Here is a 23194-nt window from a genome sequence, read left to right as displayed (position 1 = left end):
GCCAAAGTTAACTTGTATGAGGGGTTTTTTTATAACTACATGTGTAAATGTTCATTATTACAATATTTATTGGAAGAGGAGTTCTCATATCTGACTTCAGGCATTTTAAGGCCTTGGCAGTCCCCTTTATATATTGTGGATGGGATCTCTGAATTACAAGATACTTTTGGATGCTTGTTTTACTTGTAGGGAATCTATACTGATAATACATGTCTGTAGGGTAAGTGTTTGAAGTTTGACCACAAGTTATTCTGTCTCCCCTTAAACCTTCTATCTTTGAAAGAAAACAAGAAGTTATTAATCTGATACTTCTTGTATTTTTGTAGCTTTTGCAAGATGGCTATGGATATGAAATAAGTTAACTTTTCTATTGGGTTTATAACATCCATCTTGATGGCTGTCTGTTTTTTGGGGTCTTTTTTAAATTGTATTTTTGCCAGACCTTGTAATTTGCAATTAAGAGCTGTTGAGAGAAAATACTCCTGAGGAGTACAGAGAGAAATAAAATTGGGAGGTTTTTTCCATGCAAGTTATGAAGAAAGCAATCTGTTTTCATGCTTTCTTTTAAATGCTTGTGTAAAAGTAGATATAATCTTGAGAAGATGATACATTGCCTTTATTTGTTTGATAGATAAGTTGATCTGTAGTGATGCAAATGGCAGCATTCTGTGAAGCCAAGATTTGACTACAGGGCAGTCAAACAATTGGTAAATAGGGAGGCTGAAAATTGTTGGATTTTTTCTTCTTTCAGGATGTGGTATAGAGATCAGCTATTTATAAAATAAGCAAGCTGGTACACAAAGTGTTTGGTACAATGTGAAAGTTTGTGTTTTAACAGAATAACTGTGACTTGTTTTTATTTTGAGAACATTTTATGTGTAGGTGCTTCTGTAAAATTCTTTAGCATATTGCAGATATTTCTCTTCCCACCCTCTACTGCTTAATCCTCATCCCCAGCATGATGTTTTGTGGGAGTGTTTCAGGTGCTCAGCACTTCCCTCAGTCTCTTGGTACTCCTAAGCAGGAAAGGAGGTGATACCTGCTTTCCACTATGATGGAATGGATGCAGCAGAATGGAGAAGCTGAATCTGCAGCGAGAATATTCTCTTCCTTTCTGAATAGGAAGCATTTGGGGCCTGTAAGGGCTTACAGAGGAATAAGATACCTGTTATGAAAGGGTTTTTCACTGAATAAAACCAGTAAGACACCATAGTTGGTTAAACAACAATCAAGAAAAGACACAAACTTGTAGAATCTTTCCCTGATTTTTTAAGTTGTGGTTTCTTTCAAGGACAGGCTGAGATCCTGACTGCTTTGAAAGCAGTTTTTACCTGTTCTTCAATTGTATATTGCTGAAGGAAAGTATTTCAACACAGTAGTACAGAAATCACTTTAAAAATGGTATTCAGACTGCTCTACGTTACAGGTTATGGCAGCTTCTAGTCATACATGCTTTTCTAGTCATCATGCCTTTTTACGTGGGGTTGATGGAAAGCAACTGTTGATGTGGAGATTGCTTTTGAAGTTGCCTAATGCCATCTTGTAACGCCATTCTAGGATCTGTATTTTCTTTCATATGGAAGTAAGGAATGACTTGGTAAACTACCTGTCCATACAGGCACTGGCATGGTTATGTGTGAGGTGGTAGTGTGCTGCCACGCTGCCAGCACTGCTTTCCTGACTGCAGCTGCTTGGGTTAAATACAGGAATTAGCCAGTCACTTGGGTACCTCTGCATTACGCTGTGTGTGATACTCAAGGGAGGGCTTACATATGGAGGTGATGGGTCTTTCTGGATCTGAGGTCACAGGAAGAGTATAGTCAAGAAATTAGCCTCTCTTTACTTTTGAGATTCATCTCTTCCTTGCCCCTGCTCCACATCCCAAAATGTACAAGACACTAGAGCCCACCTCAGTCCGCCTGACCTCAGGCTTACTGCGGTACCCTGCCTGGTGTTCTGTATTCTGGTAGCACAGTGCCAGTATCCGAATGGCCTTGCACCCTTTGGTTATGCTCAATGCAGTAGCGCTTCTACGGAGTTACCCTGTATATTACCAAAAACCCAGCAGTTTTCCAAGGTCACATAACTTCTGCAAAGTTCTGCCATTTTACCAGGAAGGTAGATGTAGTTTCTGTTTCACAGTGCTGCTTCAGACATCTAAGACAAGCGTATCAACTGTACCCTTATAGATGTATGGTCTGTGTCAGTACTAAGTGATGGACACCATTTGAACTGTGAATGTTCTTGAAATATCTTTATAGCATCAGTTTTTCTAAGGTAGAAAGGATTCTGGTACACTGAAGCCTGTATCATCTTTGAAATTGTGTATAATAGTTCTTTTGAATTTTTTTCTTTTCTGAAAAACAGCTGCTGGCATAATATTTTTCCTGGCATGCTAAGGGCTGCTTGTGGTAGTGCCCAATCACACTGAATTTAGTGGTTCTTGAGATTTCTTATTAAGCAGTTCACAAAGGCCATAATGTTGCTTGCTGGGCTTAAAATCTTCATTGGACAGTGTAAGACTGCTCTTTCTATTCATGGGCCAACTACAGCATTTTCCACACTGATATTTGGCTCAAAAGAAATTTTCTGTCCTCATCAGGCAGTAAGGACCAGTAAGGGAAATGCTACTAGGAACATGGCTGTGTTCCCAGATCTGCCTGACCTTTTGGATGAACTAGGCAGATCCCTTCTGTTTGCTTTTGATGCTTCTCTCAACCTTGTTTTGCATAATTAGGCTGCCTTAGGCAGAGACTGTTTCATACCATCATTTTGTGAAATACACTAGACAATGGGACCCAGATCAGTATTGGAGCCATCTGGGTGCCACTGAAATGCAAGTAATAAATCATCCTCAAATTAAGGCTTAAAATTTCAAGTCCTCTTGAATTGGAAGCGATCTGTTCTAGCTCAAATCTTACTGAAAAGTTTGATTAGCTTACATAATCATTTGCAGAATTTAGTACACACTGTATTGTCCTTCAGTATTAGCATAGTACACTCATAGTATTTGTATTTTTATGGATTGTTACAGGTATTCACATTATTTCTTTGATAAAGATACAGGCATTTATTGTTTGAATAATTAATGTGTAGGTTGTTAGGCTAAAAGAAAATGACAGCTGTTTTGCCTATTCTACTCTGCATGCTGTTACTAAACAAGTCTTATGAGACTTCATTATTTGGGTGTGTTGGTTTGAATAGTTGTGATATTTAATGAAACATCTCGCTTTAGATAATTTTCCTTTTCTAAAGAACACCCTTGCACTACAGTATTTGAAGTAATTATTCACTTCTTTTGAGATACCCAATTCCAGCTGACTTCATTATAAAAGGTGTTTTATTTATACCTAGGGTGGTCTTGTAGTTCTGCAGTGACCTATGGAACATATTCTTCAGCCCGTATTTGACTGGGTTTTTTGTATAACGGAATTTCAGTGAGTTGCTTTTACTTTCAACATATCATATCAGCCAAGACTTTTAGAAAGTAGATCACTGAAGATATTGTTAAACAATACTATCAAGGAAAATTTCCATCACTTAAGAATTGCATTTGCAATAACAAATTTAAGAGTTGGATTGGCTGCTGTGCACCAATTCATTTTACTGTGTTGCATTGTATATGGCTTTTAGAGAAGACACTTGTTCTCTAACAGAGTAAACACTAGTCCAGTCATCCACAATGTAAACCTTGATTTAGAATTCACTTCTTAAAAGAAATTGTTTTCAGAAGAGCCTTGTGGATGTAGTATAGAAGTATTTCGTTGTGTAAATGAGGAAGCAGTAGCTGTCTTGCTGGCTTTGTCATTTACACTTTGGAGGAGTAATCATGTGTTTGTTCTGGGCTGTTTGCAGTTAAGGCTGCTGTTGTCCCCACCAGATCACTGTGGTGTTGAATAATAAATAGGCATAGGCCAGTGGCTGGTTTATGCCTTTACAAAGGAAAATTCCCAAGTCCTAGCAAAATTTCCTGATGAAAAGATACACTGTTTTCTAATTGTCAAATTATACACAGTATGGTGGTATTTAAAAATATACTTTGCCATAATGCTAACAATACCATTATGTCATTGGTTTTATGGTGTATCTTCTAATTTTGGTTGCTCCTGATATCTTTTGTCTGTTATACTTGGTATAACCAGTTTGGCTGTTTTCTTGTCACCCCTGCTCAGTGGTTCCCAGACATGCAAGGCACCCAAGCAGAATTACAGAAAGGCAGACTAAAGACCTTTGATAGAAGGTGAAATGAATTGCTTGAGTCACTTAACATGCCTTTCACAGCTGAAAAATCTTTATTTTTAATTTCCAGTTCTGTCTTGATTGAAGTTTTTGTTTAGGAGTGTGACTTTTTGAAAAAGCACTGTTAAGATGCTATCACATTGCTGTTTTAAAAATTAATCTTAGGCTATATGTTTTAGGTTTGTACTGAAAAACTAGTATGTGGAATCATGTAAATAATTTTAAATTAGAAGTGACACGCAACGTAGAAAAAATAACATTTGTGGGCATTTTCCTGCTTTGATCTTTCGGATCTTCCAGGATCCACAGTAAATGCCCTCTGTTAAATGGCTACGTCATATTCCAGAAGGATTGCTCTGTTTAGAATCCAATTAATCATTTAGGACTTTATCCAGACAAAACCTCAAATTTCTGTCACAGATTCCAGAGTCATCCCTGTGCAGTTCCCATGAATACAAACAATAGCTCAGGGGATAAAAAGCTTCTCAGCTCTGATTCCAGGAAACCCAGATCCACCATTCTGACAGCTACTATTGTAAGCAAATTGATGACAATGTTTTTGGAGCATTATATGGAAACATTTTTTTTTCCTTTTGCTTGCTTGTGCTGTATTAACAGAGTATGGGGAATGATGGATGCCACCTGCTATATGCATTTGCTGTCATTCATTAATATGACATAAATAGAAGAGGGACAGTATAGACTATGCTCTCACCTTCACTTACAGAATCAGAACTTTTAAAGAAGAAAATTACTTTTTTTGTTTTGCTGTCAGTAACGCCTCTGTGTAGTGATATTAGGGTTATGTTAACATGGCTATTTGCTGACTTCTTAAAGGAGAGGCACAACTCATGCCCCAGGTTCCAGCTGACTCAGTAGATCTGGCTTCCTCTTTCTCATTACTTAACCTTGGTGTGGTAACACAAATAGCGTATTCTAATTCAACCTTGTCTTTTGCCGTGTGGACACACCATTCAGATAGACATGATCCTGTAACAGAAATTTTCAGATGCAACCATAACTTGCCCTAGAAACAGTATGTCGTACCTGAATTATTTGGACAGGTTGAGAAGCAAAGCTAGCTCCTGAGGTGGCTTTTGAGACTTATTTATGTCTCTTTACAGTGCTGCTCTGCATCATGTAGCAGTGCAAGGTTTGCTCAGGATTCTGTAGCCCTCTGCTGCACTAAGTTTGCAGGTTTACCCTTGCTGGCTACCAAGTACTAAATAGTACATACAACTGAGCCTCCTGTTATGTTGGCTTTCCTGAGCGCTAGATACCTGTTAAAGCATAATGGATTATTATCGGTGGAAGAAGTATCCAGTGCAAAACTTCTGTTAACATCAGTAGAACAAGTCTTTCATAAATCATTGAAAGAGCCGGTCTGTCAAGCCTGGGGATTTTCTTAAGCATCCATCACTAAATATCTAAATATTTCCAGGTAGATGAGATCTGTAAGCTCAATTTTGTATACTTTTGGACTCCTCTGTTGTAGTCATTCTTCAAGAATCTCTGTTTCGCTGACTCTCTCTGAGCCTAACTTCTGGGTGTTAGATTTCTTGCTAATGTGAAAAAAGTCCAACTTCATCAAAGGGGGTAGTAGCAGCCTTTTAAGTTATCGTAGTTTGTAGCTGTATAATCTCCCTCGGCAGTACAGTCCGGAGCAAATCCACTGAGCATGGATCACCTTCTCTTATTCATGTGTTCTTGGACTTTGAAATTGTTGTTTGTTCAGCTTTTTGGGTAGATCATGAATGGGGAAATCCCTGTTGTTTTTCCATCATTAAGATGTTCAATATGAACATCAGTACAACTTCAAGTCAACATGCAGTTTCTGCCCAAAAGTTGGAAAAACCCAGTAGTCTTCACTGCTCCTTTTCTTTATTTCTGGTGCATAAAATAATGGTAAAACTTTCAAGAGTGGGTTCCATTCTTGTTTTTATTAATTGAGGTAAGCTGTCAAGGAATCACCTTTAAGTTTCTAGGCATTAGTTATAGGGCCCTATACAAGACATCAGAATGAGTATGACTCGGGCAGATTCTTTTATGGTTAGACAGTCCTTTTATGTTAAAAATAAATGTAGAAACATTTGGAAAGCTAAGTTTCATACTGTTTATTTCTGAGCTCTGCTTACTTTTGGTTTTCAGCCAGACAACCCTATGCGTAGTCATTTCCCACCTAAATAATTGAGATTGGATGTCACTTCCAGCATAAGTAACATTCCACTTAACTATACATAGTTCTGGTAAATTAACTGGAAGTAGAATTATTTTTGTTGGTTATGGGGCTTAACATACTATTTTGCAGGGCTGAACCCACAATATTACCTAACACAAAATAGCCATCTTCTGCCACAGTCATTTTCTTAACTCCCCCAAAAGTATAATTTGTTGGATTGTGTTAGGTGTTATTTAAGATGACGTATTAAATTCGGACTTTACAGTTGATATTTCTAGGGAAAATTGTCCATCTTAAGCCATCATTCTAGTTCTTGCTAGTTTGTGTAACTTAAATAAGCTTTAAGAAATCTTTCTTAATTTGAAGTACCGTGTGATAATTACAAGAATTTGTGAGAAGATGTTTATAACACTAGAAAAGGTTTACAATGCTAAGCTAAAATTGGTAGTTTAGGGAAATTTGTTCCCTCCTTGTCATTTGCTAGTGTTAGTGCTAATGTTACATATTTTGGAGATGATTATAGTGATGTCCTCAACTATTGTCATAACTATCCTAATTCTTACAGTAACTAACCATTGTTTGCACTCCTTTTTCCATGAGGATTTTGTTTAGGAAATGGATAAGATATTATCTTTAGGGCTTTTTTAGTAAAGATACAATACCGGTCACTACATCTTTTGGAGGAAATCTACAGTCATTTAAGTGAAATAAGTATTTTTGAAATTTGCAACAGAACCCGAGTAACGTAATCTGGTCAATTTTATCCCTTCCCAATGCTCATGGTTAGCATTCTTGGAAGGTGATCTTTCTATGTTTAAATAAGTTCCTTAATGCTCATTAACTACAGTATTTTTTACTCTGTTTTATGGTCAATTGTCCACTAATGGGAAAGGAAGTTGAATCTCAGAACTATAACCCTGTCCAATTTTGGTTGGTCACCCAGACATCAGTTCACTAGGGAGCACTTCCCAGATTTGATTACACATACAAATTACAAGACCTTAAGACTTGATGATCACTCTTAATGACTTAGGAGTAATTTCTAGTGCCTGCAAGGGTTTAATATATGAATAGAAATTAGGTGGATTCTTAGGAGCTTAGAACTGGGGGGTGGGGGGTGTCCTCCTTTTTCTTTAGGTCTTAAAACATTTACTTGAACAACTAAAACTTCTTAAAGTAATGAGAGTCACTAACAGTAACGGAATAAATTGTTATCTTGGGCTAGCTAGGTAAGCATTAAGCCTAGAATTTGTGTGAAATCTATGTAGTCCAAAGGTAGAGAGTAAATATCTCTTCAGACTGTCTTGGGGTATTAAAAATGTTGTAGCTTTCCTGTGCAAGATGAAATCAGGAAAGGTTTTAAAGAATTTATAAGATCATTACACCTTTGAAATACTTGCTGTGGTAGTCTGAGAAGTGTGGGGTATATAGGATGAACTGGGGATAAAGACGTGTCCAGTTATTCTCTGATCATCTCTCTTCTTGAGGACAGCCCCTGAGATGTTAAGCTGCAAGAGCAGCTCTACTTAATATGTTACCACCAGAAGCAATAATTTTTAAAGCATCTGTCCATGCATAGGGATTGAAGAACATGGCGCACAGAAATGAGCAGAAACCTTCAGTTCTTATAAACTCTAATAAATTCATACTGAGATAATACTCAAATAAGGAATTCCTTTTTGAAAACCGAGAATTTTCTGAATGTTATTTGGCATTGTTTGCTGACTGGCAATTAAATTTGCTTTAAAAAAAAAAATAATTCATGCAGATCAACGCAACTGGATTTGAAAAGCTGTTGTGGTCTTTTGATGGCAAGTGCCACATAGTGTACCGTAATTCTTGTTTTCTGCTTAAAAAGCTAATTGCAGGCTTTCCAGAAAACTCTTGTCTGCTCTACTTTCATACTTCTCTGTATCAGAGATTGATTACCTGAAATGTGCTAATAAACCGTTGTACTGTTTTACCTTTTTTTTTCTTTTTTTTTTTTTTTTTTTTTTTTTCTTTCTATAGATCATTTCAAGTGACCCATTCTGGGTACCAACCACTGAGGAGGAATATTTGCACTTTGGGGAAAAGGCAGACTCAGAGAACCAGGCCCGCAAGTACATGAATGCAGTAAGAAAGCGAAAGGGACTTTATGTAGAAGAAAAAATTGTGGAGCATGCTGAAAAGCAAAGAACTCTCAGTAGAAATAAGTAGATGTGTCTGCTTCCTTTCTCTCCTGACTCAGCTAAGTGCGGGTGGATTATTTTCTATGCAGCAGATTCAAAATTTCATGGGGACTTTGTTCTTTGACACCACTTTTCTTACACACTGTAATGTCTGTGGCTTACGTTTTAATAAACTTAAGCCTTTCCAACTTACCCAGAGAAAATAGTTTGTTTATTTAAATAAAATATAGGCATATTTGTTGCAATTGGTCTCAATTTTTAAAACTTACTGCCCTGTTGAACTTTGTCACAGGATTAGGAACTCCCAATTTAATTTGTTTCTGATTTATCAGATTTAGAGCTGGTTAGCTAGTTTGTTGCAAATAAACTATGCACTTAATTTAGCTCCTTAATGTGTTTGACTCTGTTTTTAAAATTTATTTTAATTTCTGTGATGTATTTGTTAACTCAGCAGTACTTTCCATAGTTGCCTCTGTGCGAATAGATGTAAGCCTGTTAAGAGTTTCTAAACTATTTGTTTTACTTTATTCCTCATGCAAGCAGTCATCTAAAGCAACAATGTCTCTTCTTTAAATCAAAAGGCAAAGATAGCACATGTGGAAGACTAAGCACTGCAAACCAAGCACCATTTGTCTTTTTTCCCTCCTTAAAACACATCTTACTAAAAAGTTCATATGGTTATCCTAAGCTGGGAGCTCAGGAGGCTCTGAACTAGGCACACACTACCTTTGCGAATCCTGTGTGTTTACAGACTCCTGTAGAGAAACTTCTACCCATTCAACCTATTGTCTTGAATTCAGTGAATTTGCAAAAATATACAAAAAGTCTCGCTGTTTGCAGGTATCTAGGATGCAGAAGGCTCCAAAATGATTCGGACCAAGACTATCCAGAAAAAAAGCCCTCACAGGGCTTAGGTTTTAGTTAAGAAAAAGGGAAACCTTGGATAGACAAGAAGCATGATGCATGAATTATCTTGTCATTTGCCGCTTAGATTTGTAAAAGGAAAGGACAAGAATTCTAGAAGGTAAAGGCTGAATAGATGGGTGTCCTTGAAGAGTTTCTGATAATTAGTTAAATGAAAGGGAAATAAGTCCTCAAATCTTGTGCCAACTGACTTTCTGCTACCTCTTGTCTTTGCTAATTGCAAAGAGTTCTGTTTCCAGATAACCATGCAAATATGTTGTTCTTTTCTTTCCAGAATATAATATTTTTTTAATTTGTGATTGCCTTGTACTCCTTTAGCACCTACTTGGTCTTTCTAAATAAATATTATCTGTGTGTCAATTAATGCAGCAGGCAGAATTTGCTCATATCCTTTTTGCTTCTTACGGGAAAGAAAACTGTTTCTTGTTTCACAAGCAGAATGGTTTTGAATGCCTAACTTTTATTTTAAATAGCAGCCTTTTCTTTTCTAGCTTGTTTGCTTTCATTATGGAAATGTTTCCTTTTAAGATTGTATTTATGAATTATTCAGGCAAATGAAATATTTGCCTTTCTTAGAAGGTTGTTCCATAAATTGCTGTTGTTTTGCAAGGGGTGTCTGCAGAGCAGCCCTATTAGAGCTTGAACAAACATCGTTAGGCAGGTTGGGCACTGCCAGCTGGTATAGTCATGGAAGGCATGGTAACTTCATGCAGCCTGCAAAGAACAATCCAGACATAAATGTTTGTCATGAGATCTTGGTTAATACAACTGCCCTACTAGCTGAATCGGAGATAGTTGAGGATGTCTGGCCTGCAGTTACAAAGGTGCTTGAATAGGTGATGTAGAGATGGACAGTTTGGTCGTTGTTAGACTACATAGTTGTTAACCATGATCTACTAGAGTAAGCAGAAAGTGCATTAACATAGATTTTAAAAATTTAACAATAGCTTTCATGTTTTATTATGGTGTATTTTTGGATTGCATCTCAAACAGCATAAAGATGATAAATCAGGATGTTGCAACACTATTATTTCTAAAGAGCAAAACCTGCTAATTAGCAGAAGAAAATCAAACCAACCTGCAAGAAGTGCTAGCAGCGATGTTTGAAATCTGTTTTCTTTAGTAACAGCTACTATTGGGAAGAGAATCTAATTGCTTACGTGCCATGAATTGGTAACCGTTTTTCTCTGGATTGTTCAAAAGTAACTTGATGTCGCTGCTTTTCTCCAGCTTTGTTACACATACATAACAATATGACATAATTTTGGGAAAATCTCTGCAAAGCGGGATAAATAACTTGCTGATGAAGCAAGCCGTGGAAAGATTTAATTGAGAATTAGCCATTATATACTTTAATTTTCCATTAACAGCTTTATTGCTAAATATAATACATATTTAAAATAAGCATACACTGCTTTTGAAAAATTTTAGATGTGTTAAGGTTCAGTATACTTTTAACTCTCCAAGAACTGCGCACTCAATTGATGTGATTTGGCTCTACTGGCTTTAGTAGAGTCACGGCTCCTTATAACTGATTATGTATAAAAACAACAGTCAGCTTCTATGTGGTAATATTTATTAGAGAATGGTAACTGTTCCCTGGCAAGCCATATGATAATGCAAATAATTCCACTTTGTAGAAAGAAAAAACAAAAATGGCGTTAGATTTCCCCAGAGAAGAATAAAGACCAAGCAGGGGCTAGCAAGTCCCTTTCTCTTGTCTCCAGCCACAGTTCTTTTATCTTCTTGCTTTAAAAATCCTTTGTTTTCTCAAGCACTAGTCATCTTAGGTGAGTCACCTTTTTTTTTTTCTCCACATCTTTCTTTCTTTCTTTCTTTCTTTCAACAAACTTCACATACGTTTTAAAGCAGGAGTCCTAAAAAGATATCAAATTATAACTGGAGTCTGTACTGTGTTTTCTTTCCTTATCCCTCTTCCCATGTTAGTTTAGAACTTCAGCTGCAGCCTCAGCATTACAATTGATGAGGGGACAGAAACACTAGAGAAGCACAATGTTTCGGTACCAAACCACATGGTTCCCAAATTAGGTCTGAATAGTCTCTTGACTCCCTGCTAACCTTAGGAATTAACTCTTCTTGGTTGAGACACTAATGTTTGGACACTTAATCTGTGAGAAATAGAGCGTGTCACTCCTTCATCAAGTCGGCTGCTGTGCTAACAGGAGAGAAGCATGCGACATTTGAACTGTACACTGTACTTCTGATAAACTCGGAGCATGCAAGAGCAGCTTTGCCTGTAAGTGATTTTGGAATGCTTTAGTAGATTGAATACTTACTCCGATAGCAGAGGGGTCCTGGAAGGATTCTTGGACTCCAAATGGCCATTGTTTTGAGTTGAAACTATCTTTAGCAATTTGAGGTTGGTTAGGCAGTCACAATTAGAAATGTCCTTCACATTTCTCACAGTGCATGGTAGACTCCTGCTTTTGTGTGTGTGGTGTGAGTTATAAATATATCAAGCCATAAAAAGTCTACAGGAAGGTTGTGAGCAGCACAGTTCAAGTACTTGCAGTCTTCTTGTGTACTCTTCCCGTAGTGTAAGAGGGGAGAGGTAAGTCAAGTCAGACTTTACAGTGGGTGACAAATAAGCAACAAGATTCCTCTCTTGAAAAGTTGTGGGCAGGAAGATTCTTTAATGCTACTTGAGGAATTTTTAGTTGATCTTTCAGACTGCCAGATTAAAAGGGAACCTTAAACTAACAAGTTTGGTACAGCCAGGCCTGGCATGTTGCCATGCCTGAGAAAAATTACATTACAGGGAGTTACCTTGTAGTTTGTGCAACTAGCTGGGACCCACAAGAGTGAAAGAACTTTGGCTTTTGCTAAGTGTTCGCTTGCTCTTTGTTTCCACAGATTGGGTGAGGCAAATAAATGTCTCAAATATCGATGAGAAACTGGACATCAGTTTCCTTCTCTTACTTTACACAGGAGCCAACTACACTGTACTGGGCAATTCTGAGAGTAAACCAGCACTGTTGATTAGAGAGGTCTTCCTCAAATACATCTGTCTGAATCTTTTTTTCATTTATAAACCTAGTGCCAGACAGATGAGACAACTTGAAGAATAGAAGCCTGCAGGTCTACTTAAAACCTTCCCCAGAGTGGCTTGGCAATAGAACTTGAACTGGGAGTTCAGGTGACATTTTTTTCCTGGCCCTGATCATAGCAGCCTAAATTCTTTGGGCAGGGTATCTATAACTATTTTTCTGCTTCTGTTAGGGTTTCTCCTTTATAACTTTAGTTTGGTGTACAATGCTGTGTAGACTTTTCTGTGCTTCTTCCTGGCTTCCTTTGGAAGCAGAAATAGCAGTAGAAGAGCATGTGCAGGAAAGGATGTGAATGAGCTGGATCATTTTGTCAGCACCAGTTTTTTTTTAATGCTTGGTTTGAATTCTCACATAGCTTCTGATTCATTTTGATTCTTGTTCATACCAGACTGCCTGTGAAAACTCAGGAGTTGAAACTAGGCAAGGGAGTAGAGTTTTCTTTGTTGCATCACATACAGGTTAAGGACAGTCAAGAAAAGAGTGCTAAGTTTTTTTTGTAGTTCCTGTTGTAACGTTGACACACAGTCCTTTGGTATTCATGAAATGTTTTGAAATCCTTCCTTGAAGGGTGTTAAATGTACTCGTTCTTCTTACTGCATACTACTAGATCCCCACTTAACAGGATGCTTATAAGAAGTTTCCATCAACTGATATTACTTCTGATATATAAAATCCATAGAAACGAAACTAAATCTAAAGCATGATTTTTTTTAAAATGAAATATTTACATAAAATTTCCAGTTAGTAAACGTTCTCTTAACACTGTAATTTGAGGGGGTTTACATTGTTAATAATGTTCTTATTTTGACTATAGCTAAGCTTTTCTATGGATCTGAAAGCTTTTTCATTAAATTTGTCTATAATATGTTACCATTGACAGAAGTGACCTGAAAACAAATGTTCTAAGCTAAGAAGTATTGTGAAAAGCATGGATACACCAAAGTTGGTTTGGTTTTTTTTGAACTTCAAGCTTACAGTTGAGTTCTTCAGATTCACCTACAACATCTCAGCTGAGACTGCGTGGTGAAAGACACAGGATCCATGTCAGTAGTGTTGTGAGGCACAATGTGTTTGGAGGGGGGAAATCCAAAAGGCTGATGCCATTTCCACAGTCATAACTCAAGCGTCTTGGGAATTTCTACTGAGTGGGATCCAATGAAGTTGGGGAAAGGCTGGCAGAATGTGAAGCAGAATCTCTTTAAACCATGCATAGATATGTCTGTAAAGTGATAGAAAGTGCATACCTTTTTTATTGTGCTGTTCTTTACCGGTTTGCACTCCTCAAATTTGCAGTGTCTCTGATTTGCTTCTTCGATACAGCCCTTGCAAGGAGAATAGTGACAATGTTAACGTGAGAGGCCTGGCTGATTTTACTGGTACTTAGACAAATAGTTTACGTGCAAGCTAAAACATTTACGTGTAAATACAGTTTTGATTTAGCGGTATTTCTGAATTTTGGTGTCTTATCTACTTGATGTGGCTTAGTCATATCCTCTATTGTCAGTGTGTGCTTTTTGATTTGTTTTGTGCTAGTTTGGATCTACTGAAAGTAGATAAGATAAAAGTTATTACTGATTTTTATAGTTTCTGTTAATAAACTGAACTGAAAAGTTTGGGGGGCATTGGTCTTTTACAGCTATATCATTCCATGATTATAAAACTCCTGCAAACCATGACTAACACGAGGAAAAAATAGATACCATGAAGTAGTGTGGTTTGGGCTCTTTGGCAGAGACTTCTGTTTCAACAGATGCTGTTTTCCTACAGCAGCTTTATTTATTTATTTATTGTTAATTTATCCTTCCTCCCCCTCTACTCATCCCTCCTCTTTCATTTCCTATTTTACCAAGGATCCAACTCCATAACCCCCTACTGATTCTTTAGAGGAACATTTTTATTATCAATTTATGTACTACTTTTTACTGAAGCTGCTTCTCTTTGTAAAGATTTGCTGATCCTGGAATTTAAATGAAAAAAAAAAAAAAAAGAAAAAAGAGAGGAGCAAAATTCAGTAGTGTTCCTGTTAGCATTTTTGACGGCCATATTAAAAGGCTTGTTCACCCTAACAGAAGTGGCTTGTCTCAGTATTCTCCAGTGAGATATCTAGATGTATTCCCCCCCCCCCCCCCCCCGCCCCCAGAACAGCTGTTGGTGTAAAAGGCTAACAATAAATAATAATCTGCACAGGTAGCAGAACCAAAACTTTTGTTAAAAGAATCTGTAGCCTTTTTAAACCCTGCATTCTCTCCATGCTTGCAGACACTTTGCAGTCCCCCGAGAGGGAGGGGATTTCCGTAATGTTACGCTACTTTTTTGTGGAGTGGACACAAAGCACAGCTAAAATATGCATTTTCTTAAGTGGAATTACAAATGGAATTACAAATTACAAATCATCATCACCAATTCAGTGCTGCCTTTTTCCCATCTGTGGAGATCCCTTTCCAGAATTTTTTGTATGGTTCCTTTACACTGTAATAAATTGTCAGGTAATGAATAAATCACTCTTGGTTCATTGCTTTCTGCATGATTTATGCCAGTGTAAACTGCTACCTTGGAATGTGTTGTCATTTGTTTTCCTGTAGCAAAGGGCTCAGGCTTAGAGACAAGTCTTAAGAAATGTTTGGACTTTAGTGATGACTTCATGACAGCTATGTGTATGATTGTCCCCTCTGCCATATTCTCCAGAAAAGAATAATTTTGGATTATAACTTGATTAAAAAAAGAAGAAAACCCCCACAATCTTAATGTAAAAAGGCAGCTGTAGAGTAAGCAACAAGCTTATAGAGGGGGTTAGTACAAAATGATCCTTCGCCATCTAACTTAGTGTGCCCTACAAAAGCAGTTCTTTGCTGTAGGGATAATTTTACAGCATTTGAAAAAGGGAACATTCAGCTGTCTTGTAATTGTAGGATTCAAGAAAATAGTTTGGAGTGACCACCATGCAATGGAGGCCTAAATGCTGTCTGTAGTGGGGCTGTTAAGGTTAATCGTGATGAAGAGGCAGATTTAATCATGATTAAAGAGGACTTCACAAAGGCCATGGCAGCTTCAGGAGACCCGCTCCTTTGCTGCGTCTGAAGGCAGTGTAACCTTTTGGCTAGACTTACTGCCTGAGTACTCTGAGATTTTACTCCTACTTTGTTCAGAGGGATGGATGCAAAGTCAAGGTCGGGCATGTAGGAGTAGGGACTATGATGGCAAAAAATACCTCAAAAATTTTCATGGCAGGAGTGATACAACCATTAAGCAGTGGTTTCTGATTGCCTCTAATATATGTGTTTGACTGTTAAGTCCTTTTATTTCTTTTTCTAGTGCTCCTTTAAAGGATAATTTCATAACAACCTAATTCCAAAGGCTGATTTATTTGCTCAGTGATACAGACATATCCAGAGCCAACTGGTGCTGAAATATAGCAGCAAGCATGCTAGGGAGTATACTTGCAGCCAATTGTTTTCTGTCTTTCATCACTTGTCATGGTAGCATTTACCTTTAGGAGGTCAAGAGAATGTCTCTTAAGAAGAAAAAACTGGCATTTCTTCATGGAGTGACTGACAGAAGGAGCTGTGTAATCAGCAGCTGAAGCTGCACTTCCCCTAGAGACGAGGCACAGTGTATGTTCATGACAAGTGCTGCTATCACTGGTCTGGGGATTGAAAGCTGATCCTATTTATGAATCCGTGTCTTCTCCCTGTAATATTGCTGTCATGCGGTATGAACAGCTTAGGAAGGTTATTTAAAATTAACCTTCCTGTGTTAAAACAATATCTAGTCTGTTCCCATCACATCCAACATTGTAAGCATCAAGGCCAGTGAGTAATTAGACTGCAGCTGGTGTGAAAGGGAAAGGCTGGAGAAGAAATGTAAAAATGCTGTGGAAAAAAGTAGCATCATGCTTGTATGCGTGCCTTTATAGTAACTGTTTTAATTACATAATGAAATTGCTTTGTGGCTCTGGAAGTGTTCAGTAATAGATTGTGTGCAGTGTGCAAGTGTGCTATATGGAAGGTACGCTGCCTTGACAGGCAGAATGTAATTACCAGGCAGAGCATGCCTTTTGTACAGCCTTCCTCTGCAAAGGAAAGCACGAAGAGACAAGCCTCTGTAGCGTGTTTCTCTGTCTCCCGTGCTGTCCTGCAGATTTCAATAGAAACCTCTTGACTGTGGCAGGCGCATCGTTTCAGGGAGCGTGTGGAATGGAGCTGTGCGTTCCCACCAGCAGCAGTTCCCTGGGTTGCAGTTTACTGACTGTATAGGAAGCAGCTCTAAATAATCTTTTTAATCCCTTTCCACCAGGACGCAGCAGTGAATTGTGGCTTCTCTTGAATCTTGCTTCTGGGACAGGTGGAGCCTGAAGAACTGCATGCAAGCATATTTTGAAGAGATGTTGTTCAGAGATCCACAGGCTGTACAAAGGTGGGAGGCCCACGGTCATGAAATGACAGAGCTTGCTCTCCTCTCATGTAAGACAATGCTATAAGGGAAACTCCTTAATTATTTTTTGCTCTTGTGGTTCTCTCTCAGTTGAGCACCTTAGAGCACATGAGGAAGCCTCTGCCAACCTGGAGTGGAAGAGCTTGGGCTATAGGAAAGGGAAGTACAGTAACTGTCCTACTTCCTGATGGCTGTCACTTGTGCTTGAGCTCATCGACATCATTTCTTCCAAGCCAAAGAGAAGGTGCTAAAACAGTGATTGACACCTAAGTGTGTAGACAAGAGCTGGTGGCTGACAAGCTGAGCTCTGCTTTTGCTCTAGAGCTTGCAGGTAACGTACTGCCAACAGCTGCATCTTCTAAATGTGTCTGAGAGGTAAAGTAACCTTAAGGTTCCCTTGCTTTTGTTGTGTAAACAGATTCTGTATTGATATCAGTAGTTTGGACTTGAGCAATGTCATTGTCATATTATGTGTGATTCAGACTTAGACAAACAATCAAAAGAGACAAGTTCCCCAGCCCATGCTGCTGGCCGTGTTAACCCGGGGAATGTATCTCCCGTGAGCAGGCAGCCAAAGGAAAACAGAGGCCAGAGAGCTGAAGCTGGAGATTAGCTTTAACCTCTGGTTGGAAGAAGCACAGGAGCTGTTCAGTGAAGGAAGTCACTGAATAGTTGAAAGAATCACTGAACAGCATGAAAATCATACATACTTCATCACACAGCCTTCAGTGCAGCCATGTGACTGGCATGGCATTTGCATCCATGTGGCAAATTAACTCCCTCGTGTTGCATCCCTGGAGGATATGCGCTGCTTTTGCAGCTGATTACATGGAAGTGCGGTATGTAGTACAGCCTAGCCTTCGGTTTTTAGGACATATAAATTTAGATTTAGGACCAGAATCTCATTTTGTATGATTTGTTGTGGTTTACGTGACCAGTTGAGTCCTGTTTGATTTCTGCCAGATGAGGATCTGGGGTTTTGTGCCACTTCCATTTTGTTCTTGACTTACAGAGTGACAGGTATCGGTGATAACGGTAGCTGAGCCTTTTTTTTTTCCATAGATTTATTACTGGAGAGCAGAAATATGTCGGCAGACTTGTGAGCACTCCTATAAATAGCAAGCTACTGTGCATAAGGCGACTGTTACTGTTGCCAGCTCCATGTTTTTATGACAAATCTTGTGATATTTTGTTTTTCTGAAAAACCTCAGGTCTTGTATTTCCTCAGAATCTCTGTTTTCATTAAAAAAAAAAAGCTTGCAGTTTGATGTTGGCATCGAATTAGAGAAAAACATGAAAATGTTTGCAGCTTCATCATGATGGCAGAAAAACCCAAATGCATACAAGAACCCCCAAATATAGTATTTTACTTTAAAAGCAACAAACAAAAAATCCCAAACCACTGAGTAAATGAAAGACTCGTGGTTTTGAAGGACAGACTCTTAATGTCTGTGTTGTGGTCTTTTACTGTAACTGTAAAAGTGACTTTTGTAATACTTTTTTAAAGTGGTGTTTTGTTTTTTTATCATTGCAGATAAGCTTCTTGCAAAATCCATATTTAAAAAGAAAAGATGTTGAATCCTTTGGAAACATTGGTCACTTTATAAAACAAAGAGCTTCTAATAGTCCCTGAACAGATGCCTTTTTCTCTAGATTTAATTTTTGATGTGAGTCTACATGAGACAAAGCAGAAGGGCTGGAGGCTGACAGTGAATCTGCTAAAATACTGAGCTGCTGTGGGGGGAAATGCTAATCTAGATTCTTCCCTCCTTGCTCGGTGTATGCGGAGTTACCTACCCCTGCTTTTTATCAGGGTAAATGTTTAAAGAGTAGTTAATTCTATTTTAACTTTTAGACCTTGGATTTCATTTTATAAAGATTTTCTCAAAATACAACCCTCCTTTAGCCCCTAGCTTGGCTGAGAGCTAATAAGTCTGTTTGTACTGTGCTTTTACTGGAGAGTCTCAGGTCATAACTTACGTGAATTGAAGTGCTGAGGCTAAATCTTTGGGGGACAGGGCAAGTGATCACAAATGAGGCTGCAAACTGAACTAGAGGTTTCCTTCTTTCACTAGTCCTCATGAACTGGCCTTTCTCCTTTGCTCAGTGAGAGAGAAAAAGATTAAGTCTTGCAGGACGTTATTATCCAACACTTCAACAAAAGGGAGAGAAAAAAGAAGCTGATGTGTTTGATATTTCAGATGTAAAAATCGATTTGAAATTATTTCCGATCACCTTTAATCATCCTGAATAGGTAACAAAAGGGAAAAAAGACACAGTGTAAGCTTTTCACTCAGCTTTTGTTGACAATAAATGCTGTTGTAGATGAAGCAGTCATGAGGGCCAGAAGAAAGAAAGATGATTACTGGATAAGTAGGCAAACTTCACTTTTGAAAGTTGTGCAACCAGAGGTAACATTATGGAAGAGAAAAGTAGAATTTGGTAGGTTCAAAGGTGGTTTTGCTACAATAAATATTATTTTGGAAAAGTTGATGGAGCTGTTACAGAGATTTGCAGAAATGATGATTTCCTGCTACTTAAGAGATTGAAATACTGCAACTTCTGTTAATTTCCCAATCAAAGGATATTTTCCATGCCACTGAGCTATGTTGGTTTTCTGTTGTTAACCTCTAAAAAGCTTTTTTTTGAATTACAGCAAGTCAGGGGAGTTTGTTTATTTTGCAGCCCTTTTACTCTGTGGATTTAAACAAATCGTTTGAATCATAGGTGTATTTTCAGTGTTTCAAGGCAAAGATGGGGACTTCCCCTATTATGCTGTATTTCCTTTCCTGACGCTGCTGTATCAAACCTCTTGGTGATGATATTCATCACTGATTTACAACGATGCTTCCAAAGAGCATGCTGCTTTTATTTTGGATATAAAAATAGGGGAAAACATCCCAGGAACTCATCGAGTTATCAAAAAATGCGTTTTCTCTTTTCCTTCAGCTCTGGCAAATGTCATTTCGAATGCTATATCATTTGCTGTAAAATGTTTTTTAAAAACCTAAACGCATACTTGTGGGAAGTAAAATGAATGATTTGTGGATTTTTAGCAGAGGAGGAACTGGTGGCAAAATCTGGGGTGTGTTTTTTCTGTGCTGATTGCTCAGGGATGTATTTTAATACCTAATCAGAAGTCATTACCGGTTTGTGCAGCATTAATTCATACAGCCTTCCATACATACACACTCTTGGGTCCCTCAGGGCAGGATGGTTCTTTAATGGACCACATTCCTGAGATCAACTGATAAGGCTGCATCATTCACCTTCACCCACACTGGTGATCTGCGAAGTAAGCAAACATTTAACTGCCTCATGAAAGAAGGCTGAAACTGAGTTTCCACTCCCAGCACTTCCTGCTAAAGAAACAGCCTTAGGTTTTGTTTGCTTGTTGTGTGTTGTGTGTTTTTAAAAAAAAAAAAAATAAAAAAATTATCCTAGCCTTCTAGAAGGAATACCCAGAGGCAACATATTTCATAGAGCGGTCTCTTTCCCCATGATGGGTCTTCCAGCACACCAATACTGATCAGTAATGGAAAGACCTGATTTTAGTAACTTGGTAGGCGGTGCTGGGATATTGCGATAGCATCAGGTGGGAATATCTGTGAAGCATGTCTACCACCTGGAGGAGCGTTCACTGTAAACTCGGAATGTGCCAGAAATGTGTGTCAGGCAAAGGTACTGGAGTTCTGGTACAGTGCAAATGGAAGGAGGATGAGGGTTGCTGCGAAGAGAATATGGGTGTTCGGAGGTGGGTCTAATTTTATCGCTATGTATAAAAAGAAAGTAGTAAGTTAGTAATTCCTTTTCTTAAGAAGGATGTTTTGATTACTGAGAAAATCCTTCTCCACAGCTGTACGATGCATTTAAATCACCCAGCGGAAGCAACAATCTATATTAATGTAAATGTGTTTTGATGTTCTTAGAAGTTTAAATGAAACACCCACATCCAGGAAGCTAGTTAGCTCATGCGGGAGCACAATTGCAATTCTTCATTAAACATACTATGTAGGACTTCTTTTTCACTTCAGAAGCACTGAACTTTGGCAATTTATATTTATTTGAGATGAAAGAGGCAAGCTAACAATTCAATGCTTATCCCTTCTAAGTAAGAGGAGACCTTGTGTGACAAATCAATTTATCATTTTTAAAAACTCTTAATTTTTGATGTATTGCTCATTCCTATTGCAGATGATTAGCATCACTGCCTGTTCTGTAGAGACAGCTTCTCTTTTTACCACAGCACATATCCACCCTCCATATCCATAGGAAAATGTTGCAGGAGGTAATGGAAATACAACCGGTAGGATTCTGTAGAAATTACTCAACGAGTGTCAAAAATGTGGATATTTTCTCAGATATTATAAACTTGTGTAATTTGGTTGTCTTGGTAGCTAACATTACTTAGCTAGTGTTGTAGCTCTTCTGTATCAAAGAAGGAAAACTGATTTATTCTGCTTGAGAATCTATGGGGGATTTTATTCTTTATGCAGATTTGGATCTTAACCAGCCTGTGGAATTACAGTGCAGGGAAAAGCTGTATATTAAACCTTACTTGGATGTTCTAAGGCAAACTCTCCTTTTTTTGATGAGCCCCATTATTTAGTTCCATGTAGGTGTCGGTGCTTCTATTTGAAATGGAACCAGATCTTCTATTCAAGCTTACATATGCTTATAACGTTTTCTTTGTAATGTTTTAGCAATAATAAATGGGACTGGGACCAGTGCAGAGTAAGATTTTTCATGAGTGAAGCCCAGAGCAAAACCTGCGGCACTCTACTGTATTATGTTGGAGAAAGTACTGCCTCTGTAGCTTTTCTCTAATGGTTCAGCATGGGCTTTACATGTAAGTCTGTTTAATTATTGCCCCTTGGAGCAGATAAGTATATAGAATGATCTCACTCTATTGTTAAGATAATTTGTCTTTGGGGATTCTGACCTTCACATTTCAATGACATCATCCTTCTTACAGACTGTAAATCACTAATGTTGACTCCTGGCCTTACTAATAAAACCTGCAGAAATATGTATGGAATAACAGCGTGCTTCTATTAATATTGTTAGATGTTTTGTAACTTTTAGCTGCGCAAAACTATTATTTAAAGGTAGTAAATTTGCATACTCGTAGCCTCATTTCATGTTCCGAACCAATGTATTATATGCCAGCCCATATAGTGTGCACATCTAGCTGAGCTGTAACTTAGGTGTTTTCTTTTAATTATGATCTAAATAGCTTTATTCATTATCCTGAAACACAACAGCAAAGAGAAAGTCTTCTCACAATGACCAATTTTTAAATTGCAGAAACATCGCAAAAAAATTATAATGTACCTGTTTACCTACAGCCGATGGCCTTCATTTATAGAAAAGGCCAATTTTGCATGAACCCACAAAGACAAATCTGTCTTTAACACACGTTTTCAGCAGAGCTTCTTGCAAATGGTTCTTTCAAAATACCTCTGGATGTTGCCTATCAGTTTCTTCAGTAAATACCTTCATGTTGTCATCCAGGGTATTGCAAGGAGTGATGAGCTGCAATTTTGTGATTTTTTTTCTGGGTCTGAAGAACTTGATATTCTTGCCACAGCCTGTTATGGGGCTGAAGCAAAGGAAGCCTCTTCCCTTTGTTGGTCCTTCCATGCGTTGGCTTGTGTGCATTTTACCTTTTGGGCGGTACGGGTCTTCTAGTATTAATTTCTAATGCTTAATTAATGCCTCATATAACGGCATTAAGATCATCCAAATCAAACCAGTGTTTTGAGATCTTGTGGGTCTGGGAGCTACTTGTGTACAGTCACTTTCACTCTTTCTCCTGCATATTCACTTTCCTGTTAATGTTTGTATATCTTTCTCACATGCAAGAGGAAGAGAAAACTGTACCTAAGAAGATAAGATTGCAAGGTATGCACACTGGACAGTTTGGGAACTAGGTGGGAGACTGTAGGAATTCTTTTTTACTATTTGTGATTCATTATATTTCAGGCTGGCATGTGTGCTTTTTGACCTATTAATGTGATTTGTGTCCTATCCTAAAGTAAGGGGAAAATGGACAAAAATTGAAGCTGCTTGGCAGTAGCTACCAGTGTGTACAGTGATGTGCAGATACAATTTCTGTGAAGCTCCTGTCTCTGGGATTTGTTTGCACATGAAAAGCATAATTTCTTGCTAATCACAGTTTT

The 23194-nt window shown here is 38.1% G+C and overlaps 1 protein-coding gene across 2 annotated transcripts in view; it reads left to right on the top strand.

The window, feature by feature from the left end:
• Positions 1–23194, top strand: part of EFL1 (elongation factor like GTPase 1) — a 122686-nt gene that overhangs the window by 72301 nt on the left and 27191 nt on the right. Inside the window, exon 20 of one of the 2 annotated variants that reach the window (XM_055715339.1) lies at positions 8429–8781. The exons of the other annotated variant lie outside the window; for it this stretch is intronic. Coding sequence (XP_055571314.1) covers positions 8429–8617 — 189 coding nt within the window. The 3' untranslated portion in view covers positions 8618–8781. Of the gene's footprint in view, positions 1–8428; positions 8782–23194 lie in introns of those variants that run through there. 2 annotated transcript variants of the gene reach the window in all.

Source organism: Falco cherrug, chromosome 7 (assembly GCF_023634085.1).
Source record: "Falco cherrug isolate bFalChe1 chromosome 7, bFalChe1.pri, whole genome shotgun sequence".
Taxonomy (NCBI): Eukaryota; Metazoa; Chordata; class Aves; order Falconiformes; family Falconidae; genus Falco; species Falco cherrug.
Note: the sequence above shows the minus strand (reverse complement) of the source record. Positions and strands in the feature narration are given on the sequence as shown.